The 12,196-nt window shown below is 43.5% G+C and overlaps 1 protein-coding gene across 3 annotated transcripts in view; it reads right to left on the bottom strand.

Moving 5' to 3' along the window:
* The window catches only part of arap2 (ArfGAP with RhoGAP domain, ankyrin repeat and PH domain 2), a 120,409-nt gene that overhangs the window by 38,350 nt on the left and 69,863 nt on the right, over positions 1 to 12,196 (bottom strand). For all 3 annotated transcript variants that reach the window (XM_069169958.1, XM_069169957.1, XM_069169959.1), the window contains one exon: positions 5,209 to 5,337. In XM_069169958.1, the coding sequence (XP_069026059.1) occupies positions 5,209 to 5,337 (129 nt within the window). The remainder of the gene's footprint in view (positions 1 to 5,208; positions 5,338 to 12,196) is intronic.

The following is a 12,196-nucleotide window of genomic DNA, read 5'->3' as shown; positions in this document are numbered from 1 at the left end:
CCGTGTGAAACCTCCACACAATCATTTTCTGAAGAGGCACACTTGATTTTCTAACCGAAGTCAGTTTCTATCACGAGCTGCTAAAAACCTGCAATTTCGTTGATCATTTAAAATGTACTATGACACAGTATTTCGCTAACTAATGGTTTCCTGGGGTTGTTTTTAGGGAGCTGAAGTAAAGTGCTACTGTGGAGACAGCTAACGTGTACGGCAGCGGTTCCCAAATTGTATATATATCATCTATATATATATATATATATATATATATGTTATATTATGAAGAGGAGTCGTAGTTGGCAGGTAGCTGCCAAGTGGCGCCAATTAAAGCAAAAGGTACTCTTAGCTCATGAGGCCTCTAAAAATGATTCAAATAAAACAATAATCATGAAGAAACAATCAACCAGTGGACGCCCGACACCCAGTGACAAGACATCGGTTTGTCTCGAGGGCCATAAAGGCTGTGAACCTCCGGTCGAGGTTACGTCACGTCAAGTCCCAATGGGTGAAGACCTAGAAATATGTAAATGAAGGGACATTAGAAATATGATTAGATCTTATTCTGAAGTTGGCCTACGTGGCATCTCCATCTCGTCTCCTTGAACAGACAACGTCCGACGAACTTTTCCATCCACATCGAGCACACGGAGAAAGCGGTTTTAATTTCCTCTCCGTGCCACTCCAAGGACAAAGACACTAAAAGGTCCACTGTGAATCCTGGAAGCAAATTGCTGTGGGACCGTGGGTCCAGACAGTGTGGACACATGGACGGGGTCCCTTCTCGTATAATCCGTTTTTTGAAGAATTATCCTAATAATGGCCGGCACCACCACAACCACGCACAGATGCTCGGGCCGTAATTTGCCTCAAAAGACGGAGGGGAGGGAAAAGACGAGAAGCCAAAAGGTGCAGCGAGACAAAATATTTGACAAATGGAGTTCCTGATTTTGTCAATTGTGAATGGACATGTCAGGGATTTTGGCAGATTAAGAAAAAGACAGCAGCAGGAAGGAAGATCGATGTCTCAAGACAGCGAATAGACAACAGGTGCGACGCCTCCATTACCACATCTACTGCTGGTGTGAATGTGGAAGAGCTGCAACGAGTCTGATTCACTTGAATTCTTCAGCTATGTTGAAATCTGTGGCACAAGTTGCTTCCTGACGCAGCAGTGAACGCTCCTTTGGATGGCTCGAAGATATTCCACCAGGAAACTGGTTTCATCAAAACTCCGCACATTACCCAATCACGAGCATCCTCTCTCGCTTCTTTGTTTGGGGATCGGCGTTTCCTTAGCGAGTGGGACACCACTAGCACCAGTGCAATAGTGGGAACAATGGTGCTTGATTTACAATCAAGCAGCTGCGTCCATTGCCAGCTGTTCCCCCACACACAGCGACGGCCCCGTGGCCCAGCCGCTCTCCACGGGAGTCCAACCAGCCGCCAGAGACGACGCTCGCGGAAGCCAACCGCGGTACGTTCCTCCACCAGCTCAAATTGGGCCAATTAGCTTGTACACCGAGAGCTCCCCGCCTGGCTTGTTTTTCCATTTGCAGAAAAGCCTCCAAATCTACAATGAGGAACCTCCTCTCTCGCTTTTTCAGCTGTGTTTTTTTGTTTGTTCCGTTTTTCTCTCCCCTCAACTCCTTTTGCTTTTCACCAATTGGTAAAATGAGCTGAATGCTCCAAGTTTGCAAGATGAGCAGGTTGATGAGACAGATCAAGTCATCAATGGAGCAATTACACCGTCGTATTGTGCATCGACTGAACGGACCGAGTTGTAGAACATGTTTATTTAAAAAGTTTTGACTCTGATTGTGTATCAAGCTTTATTTCTAGCTGCACTCCGCCAGATTCACCCAATGTCCCCCTAAACTTCTTCTTCTTTTTTTTTTTTTATCGCCGTCGCACAGACACCCATTTCAGCATCCATCGAAATAGCAGGCTGTGCCCCTTTTCCACCGCATCACCCTCTTCCCTTCGCTCACTCTCCCACCTCTACCCCGTCCACCAATCTTCTGCCTATCTTGCCATCAGCCTAAAATATCTGTGATGAAGACATCTGCTGGACAGCTTGTCAGGGGGGCTAGAAATGGAAATCGAGAAACTGAAGGGATCTGAACGATCTGTCTGTGCCAGAATTACAGCCCACTTCATTACAGGGAGGAATGGACAGATATGGCATAAGATAAAGTAAAAAAAATAAAAAAACCACTATCTGCCATGTATTTCTGGCTGGAGCAGCAGCACTACTCATTCATTTAGGCAGGCAAGAGCACAGTATCAACAAAAACACTCCAAGCCGAATATTAGATGAAGTCAAATTGTTTTTATAGGCTTTGTGTCCTCCTCTTAAACTATAAAACAGAAGAGCGTAGATGTGACCACTTGAAAAATTTAACATTTGCTGACAACTCATTTTTTAAATACAAACCATGAAGAAGATTTGGTTCATTGTCCAAAAACCTGACTGCAACTCATTGAATTGTTCATATGGCCTCAGATTTGTGTCCTCAATAAACGAGTTAACATTATTCTGCTTCCTTCTCTCTCTCTCTCTCTCTTTCTCTCTCGTCCATCCACACCCTCCCCCCTCCTCCCTCCCTCCCTCCCTCCTCTCTCTCTCTGGCGGTTACGTTGCCGGGCCAAAGCCGAGCGGCCGCTGATGAGGAAAAGACAAAACTAATCAGAAATTAGGGCGACCATTTCCCCGCTGCCACTCACCATCCCAGACAGTGACTGCCTACTGTCCTCCACAAGACCGGCACCAACACACACAGACACACAAAGAGAGTACACACTCGTACATGTAGGAGAAGCATGAGTCAGACTTCATTTGTGCGGGAATCAACTGTATAAACCCGATACGGAGAGGAGCACAACGCACGACAGGAAACAAGTAAATAAAGTGCAGCAGCAACAAACAGCTTGACAAATTTTTAGCAACAAGGACAACTTGTTTTCTCATTCTAATTCAGTTCTTACGAGACCGAACACGTTGCTCGTAAATGCTAAATAGGATGATATTTTATTCCATTTCAAAGGACCGGCACAACGATCCTCCATGCCGCCGCCTCTGTCAAAGCCATTACCAGAATTGCTTGCCAAATTAATTTACGTCATACTCTGAATTTAGTTAGATGAAGCACAAAAGCCGATTGGATGTCGTCTCCAGACCAAAGTAAAAAAAAAAAAAAATAGAAAAAAAGGTGAAGTTTAAGACACTGTGGCAGAGTGCTTTTATTAAGCCCTCAGCACAACCATGAATTATTAAGAACTTGGGCACATCTATAGACCATCAAACCATTAGCCTGGAAGCGAAAGGCATCCTGGAGTACATTCAAAAATACCTCATCCCTCCGTGCTCACAAAGTCCTGACAGCGCTTCCTTGTGATTGAAGAAGTTGGAGCACATTGAGTTTTTAAACCCGACCCCTCTGAATTTTTCAGCAGCTGCAGCTGCAGTTAAAGCGCCATTAAAGCACAAAAGCCAAACTCGTACGGCTCTCCATAATAGATGAAATAACAAGGTATTTATCGGCCGAAATATTACGAGCACTTATGTGAAGGGAGACTGCCTCGGGTGGGCGTGGTGTCTGTGAGCAGTACAAAATGCACAACGCTCACTTGAATGGCCCTCAACAAAATGGACACCTGTAAGCATCACGCCATTTCAAATATTTACTGTAGGAGGAGGAACAAATCACATGCTGTCTCTCCGACAGGGTTTATACACAAACAGGTCTGTTTCTTTTAGAAGCTAAGAATGCTTACTTAAAGCTGCTCTAATGAATCATTTATATCACACTGGCTGAAATTACCGTGGAATATACCCTCAACTCTCCGAAGCGTTTTGGTTCTGAAACTTCGCTGTTTTGGTTGAGTCCCATGGCTCTCGTAGCATTTTCAGGCAAAGCAGGCCGTTTACAGCAAAAACACTCTGACCAAACCCTGTTTCCTACCTGCTAGCACAAGAACAAACAGCTGGTAAACATAGTGAATCGCTTACCAGGTAACCAAAAACGTCTTTGTGTGCTCCCGGGCCTTTCTGATCCGTCCAATCAGCCGTCTCACAGGATTGTAGCACGGCGCACCGACGGGACGTAAAGTTCACGGGACTATTTACCAGGAACTGCAAATAACAGTTTCTATGGTTTTTTTGACATTATGCGAGAGGTTAGTGTTTGAAAATGTCAAACTTGTTTCAGGTTTCTTAACCCATCGTTATTCTGTTGAGATCCCAATGTTCCCAGTGAGTACAATTTTATCAAACCCAATATACAGTAAATAATGGCCAAAAACGATCAAATGAAGAGCCGAGATATACACGCAAAACATTTGGAATTATCCTTTAACAAATGAAGTGAAAATTAATTTCATTTGTTCCGAAAATGAGATTTCCACGAGATGAATTTTTCTCCCATCTCCTCTTAAGGGGCAATTTCCCAGACTTCAGTCGTGCTCATGAGCCGGTTCGTACGACCGCCAATGAGAGCGGAGCGTGAGCCGAGTGATGGAAACAGAGTTGGAGACTTAATCCGGTGGCAGGTAGCGTTTCTCCGCCATCCCCCTCAACTCACTCCTCCATTATCCCAGTAACCCTCATCCCCCGGAGGCAGTACCCCAAAGCTGGCTCCTTCTCCTAATTACCCGCGGGCCCCCAGGAACGCTGCAGCTGTTTGGAGGAGTGGGACCATTGCAGAGCAGGAGGTGCAGCAGCACCAGCAGCTGAGGAGTTTGGGTGGGAAATAAAGCCTGATTAAAAGTTTCAAACTGCCTTCGAAGACAAAGGAAGAAGTTTTGGAGGAGGCGTCTAAAGTATGTTTAGAAAGGAGTTGTTCTTGCATTTGATAATTTTTTTTCTGTCGACTGACCCCCGTGAGCCTCGTGCCTCCGCAGAGCGTTCACCGCTGGGTCGTCTAACGTACTCCTCTCAGACAAGAAGTCCCGCAGGACCGACGCGGAACACATTTGAAAGACAGTTTCATTGATCGTTTTGACTGGACTGTTTGCTGTACGGATTAAACGATTGGCAGTTTGACAGCTGACAGACTGACACTGATTGATCGATCAGCGCTTTAGTGGAGTGGACCTCTGACAAACACGCAGTTTAAATTGCTTGCAAATGGATTGATGGATTGATTGGCCTTGCCCGGGAGGGAGGGGGGAGGGAGAGAGGAGGGGGGCTCGCAAAACGGCATTTACGCTCACCGTCTCTTCCGCGCCGATCCAACGTGGCCCTGGCAGGGCCAGATGTAGAGATGTAGAGGAATCCGTCCATGAAGAGGGAAGCGTCGGACGGGGAGGCGCTCTCCGACCACGGCTCCAGTCGAGGGAAATCTACCGGAGGGAGGGAGACACAGGAAGATCAGCGAGGAAATGGGTTTTTCCCAAAGAATGTAATGGTGGCAGCGTCACCATCTCACTTTCACCTGCAGCTGTAATATCTTTAAATAATTCGTTTCTATCTTTAACCCTCAGTGGATTCCAGCCGGATTCACGGGAAACCAGGTATCTCGGGGGTTTCTGCGGTGGTTCACCAAGCCAAATATAAACACATTTTATGACACCATGGAGGATGCAATCTATTTCATAATCATGCCAAAGTATTAAAGTATAATATGAATATTAGAGCCTAACTGATTTTATCAGCCAATATTGTCCGATCAGCGTGTATGTTGTCCGATATGCACTGATATTGAAATGTTCTTTTTAACAGAACATAATGCAAAGAAAAAAGCTTTAGGTCATTTAGATTTAGTAGTTTAATTTTGGACTTCCTTATTTCCATATCGGCCCCGAAAATCCAGTGTCAGTTATGCTCTATTAAAACATATTACAATAGGCAAAATCAGATTCAAAATAATCTATGGGCCAAAGATGTTGAGTCTATTTCACTGTTATTACAACATTACAAAAGCAAAACTCGTTATATGTATATTAAAATGCTCAGATTTATTCAAACAATCAATTACGTTCATACAATAAAGATGAATAGCAATGAGATTATTTAATCAGCACATAATTGGTAATAAATCAATGAATCAAGTTTGCATTCATCTGTATTACTGCCATATGCATGTAGAATTTATCCCTAAAGGTGTCCAGCTTCCATCGAGTGTCAAATCCCCAGCCGACATCCCATAATGCTGGATTTTCGGATTTGAAAAGTGAAAATGTTTTTTGATTAAGATGGCACGAACGCCAGATGTGATCTGAGCTTTTTCTTCCACAGTTATTCACATGACTGAAAAGACTGTCCTTCGGCCTGAAAACACGGATTCCTGGACCTGCATTATGTACGCTTTCAAACTACTGAAGTACCCTTAAGCAAGACACTGAAGCCCCATCAGCTTCATGATTGCTGCTCTTGAACCTCTGCTCTGACCTCCTCGTGGAGAGTATTTTCCTGTGGGCATCAATAAAGCAGAACAGTATGATTATACAAGCTGCTGTTTATTTAGTCATGACTTTGTCACATGGTCACTCGGTGGCAAAGTCAAAGATAAGGTATTCTGAGAGGCTCAGGCCTGCATGTACCGTATCTGTCCAAACTGGGTTTTACACTCTGTCCTTGCTTCATCTTTGTCCATGTAAATTAGAAGTCCTCCTCGCTCATTTCCCTCCTCTCCTCTCGGTCTCACATTCAACCTTATCATCCTCAAATTCAATTAGCTTCAATTCTAGGGGTTCAATTTTCTGCCAGAGTCTTCGCAATATCTTAAAGATTTTATCTTCACTACCTCCAAGCTCCATCATCAAGCAAGGTAAAATAACTTTAATTGAAACCACTTTTAATTGAAGTGACATTTCCACCGTTTGCTGACGCCTCATCTCAGGTCCACGTATCACTCCACGGAGAATGGGGGGGGGGGGGGGGGGGGATCAGTTAATTTACGAAGACAGCTAATTCTGAATATGTCTTTGCTCTATGTGTGGACTCATTATGTCAAACTCATTAATAGTGTTCACATGTGCAATAATAATCTTTGCTTTACAGTAAAGAATTAATAAATGGCGCTATTATTCTGGAAAATGAACCAAATGGATGTGGTTTAAAGCCTCATATTCTAAAACGATGATAACGTGAAATTAAAGGCCATTATGGGGAACTTTTACAACCATCTAAAAAGTACAGTTGAAATTATAAATCCATCTCCATAAATTTAAATTCTTGAGAGTCGATTACTTTGACTTAAAACTCCAATTAGGACAATTTATATTGCAGGATCGTATAAATTCGTCAACCACACCAGACAGCTTTCATCCCGCAATGTTTAATCCTGGAACATCTTTGTATTATCGCAGCTGTTTTAGGCTGACGTCAAAGACTACAAGTTGGCAGTCAGACTGCTTTATGCTCATTTGTTGGGTTTGAGGGTTAAATAGTATTTCCTCGAATCCAAATTCGGTAGGAATTTCATGCATCAAGTCCATACTTATCAAATACTTTCGAATCCCACGTTTTATGTGATCCACTTTTCAAGTTACTCAAGTTATAAATTAGATCTTTAGGTTTAGAGCTGTGATGAACTGTTGAGAAGACAGAAATACTACAGTTCTTTGCTATTACATTAATCAGCATCAACGTTAACGAATTTGATGTGTACGAAGCTGTAACAATTTCTACTCATATTTTTAATAATATTACTAAACATACTTCAATTAATATAATTTCCTGCATGTGATGACTCTCTTATTGTGCTGTTGTACAATCCTGTGCACAAGTTTCAGGCACTTGAGAACATTAGATTCTCAGTAATTAAAACTTTTCTTGGCATTAGTTTTTAAAGCATCCCCACTTTTAATTAGCCTAAAACTGCCAACTTACTAATTATGAATGAGAACTGTAAGGATTAAAGGACCAGTGTGCAGGATTAAAGGGGATCTACTGGCAGAGGTTGAAAATAATAATCATGATTATGTTTTCATTAGTGTATAATCACCTCTAACGAAGAATCATGTTTTCATTACCTTTAAATGAACCCTTTGTATCTTTGGATTCCTTTCGTGGCAGACATTTTGACTCGTCTTTTCAGGGACAGCATGGGTGTATTAATGACGGCTTAGTTTCATTAAGTTTCCCAGAAACATCACCAAGCGGCCACCAATAGTGACGTCAACCACTAGTTTGTGAACTGCCTTGTTGCCAGTTCAGAAAAGTTTGGAGCAGGAAGTGACCATATTTGGCATGTGGACGATCTGACTCAGCCAGCAACAATGCGTCCATCCCACCGATAGCGGAAACCTGACGAGACAACAGGCCTGTCAATCAAACAGACAGGCGCCCAAAATACAACTTTTTGAGGCCTAATTTATAATCAGTGGCGGTATTATTTTTAGATGGGGCGCAATAAAACTAATGAAAAGGAGTGACTTTAGCTAACAACACCAAAATAACAATAAAAAATGTTTTATTTATTTTTGTATTGCATTAGCAAAGTTCAATGGAAGTTTATGGAGCCGAAGGCTTTTTGGAGCCAACCCCTGGTGGCCCTCGGTGGTGTTGCACTTCATGGCACTTTTACATTGGCCTCATATTTCAGACCCGGAAGCTACATCCACTTTTATGGGACAAACCAAACACTTGTTTCGAGAGAGGGCCATTCGAGTTTGGTTGCCATCTACAACCTCACCACCAGATGCCACTAAATCCTACACACTGCTCCTTTAAAGTAAAATGAACCCTTAAAAAAAATGCACCATCACTCTTTGTCCATTCGCAATCTAGCTCGTAGCATTCAGCAATCCAATAAACAACAACCTTTCTGGCACCACGCAGGCATTTTTTTATGTGCTTATGGCTATTTGTAACAAGTGCAATATATTTTTGATGTGCTGCCAAGGGATGCAGAGCCAAGTTAGTTAGCAACATCTGTAATCTAGCTGTGAATCTAACACAGCGGACGTTGTCTGCCAATAGCAGCGTCGTAAATATATGGAACCTGACATCGATTTTCACCATTAAACTGCAGAGAAGTGTCTAACACACACACACACACACACACACTCCTCCAAGCACTCAGGTTGACAGAATGTAAATAAGCCAGTGGTTTGATGCTGTATCACTTGTAACAAGGCTCTCTCTCTGTGAGCCTTCTAAACAATCCCTCTGGGCCCCTAAAGCTGGACTCTGTCAAGATGGGACTGTGTGATGTCTGTGGGGGCGGCAGTTGAGAAGTCTGGCCTGTGCTGATTGGCTCAGTCCCCAGCGAAGGGAGGTGACATGACAGAGTGCTCAATTAGCCATCTGGTCGCCCACGGCAACGGTCACAAAGTGGTCCCCGACAAGCAGTGGACAGTGGGATAATCAGAAGAGTCTGCCTACTCACGCTCACGCTCGCACACACACACACAGACAGACAGACACACACACACACACACACACAGACACACAGACACACACACACACACACACACACACACACACACACACACACACACACACAGAACATATGCAAGAACAAAATAGATAACCACTGCAGATAAAAGAGGCCAGAAGTTTCCAGGTGTAAATATAAAAAAACAGTCATTCTCCTGATTATAGAAAAGAAACTACTTTTATTTATTGAGCTATTGTGCCAGAGCAGACACACACACACACACACACACACACACACTTTTTAGTTTTCTCCCAATAACAGTCTTTGAATTAAAACCATCTGCAAACAGACACAAAAATCTGCGTTTGACCTCCCGACCATCTAACGGTCCTGTGTACAGTCGTGAGGTAGTAACAAACGTAAACAACGTCAACAAGCGCATTAAAAAAACAGCCAAAGTGTTACGATGTCGCTAACAACACGGTGGAAAAGAGACAGGCCTTTAGATTTAGTGTGTGTGTGTGTGTGTGTGTGTGTGTGTGTGTCTATCTTTTTATTATCCACACAGAAAGCCTGCTGGATAAATTTTTAATGTGACGCAAGATTCGAGGCGTCGGGGATGCTCGGGTGGCAATAATAAAACTTCTTTGCCTCCAAATCCGCAGTGTGTCATTTAAGAAGAGGCGGAGTGATGTCAACAGTAAGAGGCATTGCTGCTGCATGGCTTGGGTTTTACAGTGCAGCGGCCTCCTGGGTGGAGCGAAGAGCCGCCGTGAAACACAATTTACATGTTTATATTGTTCTGTTTACAGTTTAGGGCATCAGCTGATGCTTTGATCCGGGTATTGTCGGCGAGGCAGCTGGCAGGGGTTCGTCGTCTTTCTACAAGACAAAAGTTGTTGAGCTCAAAATTTGAAGGCTTAAAACTATTTGTAGAAGTTTAGCATCGCACAAACATTGTTCTCTGGCAGTTTTTGTTCACAGAGGAGTTGAACAGTCGTGGAGAAAAAAAAAATGGTGTCTCTTTATGGCCGAGTCTGTTTTCACTCTATCTGTAGTTGTGGCCAGTGAATGGAATCATTCACACAGCTGCTCTACTTCAATTGTCTATATGCGCAAATTGGTGAAATGAATGTTTAAGGTGAAATGTTTTGCTCACACCCAACTCTGCAGTTTTCCTTTCAGTCTCTGAACGTGTTCTTTCGGTCAGTGCCCACAACTTTATTTTTACGCTTTCACCTTAGAAATCTTGTAGATTCACTGTATGTTGCCTGCCGAGTTTACGATAACAGACCTCCCCGACTCCGGCTTCAAATCCGGAGCGTTTGCTCGCTGGCATCGTCGCAACTTTCATGAAGCTCCATGTCTGAGTGCACATACTGAACATCGGATTTGAATCGACAGTTTTGTGTACATATTACGGATCTTCACACAACTGTAAATCTTCACACGCATATTTCAAAATGAGTCTACGTACTGCACAAACTCGCAAATCTGCCTATAAACACATCGACTGAGATAGTTTCACAACTCTCCCAACACATTTGCAGATAATGTTGCAATGACAACAACCCCATATGATGTGTTTATCAAGAAGGACTTCTTATTTAGAGTGGAAGTTTTGTGGAGACACTAATTATTGGGGGAATTGGCGCTGCTGTAGATGAGCTTTTTAAAAAGCTGTATCAACACACCACATAAATTTTTGACAGTTAATTTTATTTATTTGGTCCATGTGGCCGCCTGAATGTAGCATATGGGAATACAGCCATACACATAAAACATAATAAAGGAGCTTAAAAATATACAAGACACCACCGCGGCGGAAGCCTCTGACTATAAGGGATAGAGCCTTTATTAAAGGTGCCCTCGGGGGTCCCTAAAATGTGAGGAGACACCGCCGCTGAGAGCTGCCATTGGCTTTTTTTTAAAAAAAATGTTATGTATAACCTGGCATGGAAATATGCAAATGAACACGCTCCTACAGTATCCTAGGGTACTTCGGGGCGAGCAGGTGTGGGCGACAGAACGAGGCCCGTCGAGGCCCACGTGAGCGCACTCACATATACGCAGACGGAGGTGAGCTAATGAAGTGGCCATGCTCCGCTATCAGTGGATGTCCTAACACTGGAGCAACAAATGAGCCGCTGTGGAGGGAATGGACTGTGGAGGGGATCTGGGAGAAGCCGGCTGTCAGCTTTGTTTTCATTCTCTATATCCAGGGGAAAAGGAGGGTTTTTCCTAGTTTTATTTTTTACAAACTGGGAGCGCGATTCGCTCTGCGAGGAGAGACAACCACGATGTTCTCTTCTGCACACCGAGAAGGAGTCCAATTTAGATTTTAGTTGTTTGTTAGGGGGGAGAATTCTTCAGGGTGTCTGATTGTTTTTCGCGAGTCTCCCAACAGGGGGAGAGTGAATTTAGGAAAGAACATGTGATTCAATATAGTGTCTGTTTTACAGAACTATATGCTGGTTGGAGTGAACCACTTAATGTGGCTGCTTGTTTTACAAGATACATGAATGTGTGATGTGCCTTTTTTGTGGTGTTGCCGTGAAGAAGTCAAAAGAGACCCCCTCGGGTGGGAAAACAGCGATTGTTTATTGACAGAACTCGATGGAAGAGAGACGTAGTGACAAGCGTAAAAGTATCTGGCCAATCCATCTGTAAGTTCGTACCGGCCCGGTCCAGCTAATGTTATCCCCCAGAATGTTTGAAACTGAAGTAATGTCTACAGAGTCCAGGACGACATCGTGACCTCATGAGGTCGGGAAAGCAGATTAGAGAGGCTTGATTATTTCAGACGGGGGAGACCCCAAAAAGAATGAAAATTCCTTCCCACTTTGGTCTTAAACTCCCCGTCCAGCTCATTGCTT

Source organism: Embiotoca jacksoni, unplaced genomic scaffold, assembly GCF_022577435.1.
Source record: "Embiotoca jacksoni isolate LCO1_2020_lvr unplaced genomic scaffold, fEmbJac1.0.p SCAF_47, whole genome shotgun sequence".
NCBI lineage: Eukaryota > Metazoa > Chordata > Actinopteri > Embiotocidae > Embiotoca > Embiotoca jacksoni.
Note: the sequence above shows the minus strand (reverse complement) of the source record. Positions and strands in the feature narration are given on the sequence as shown.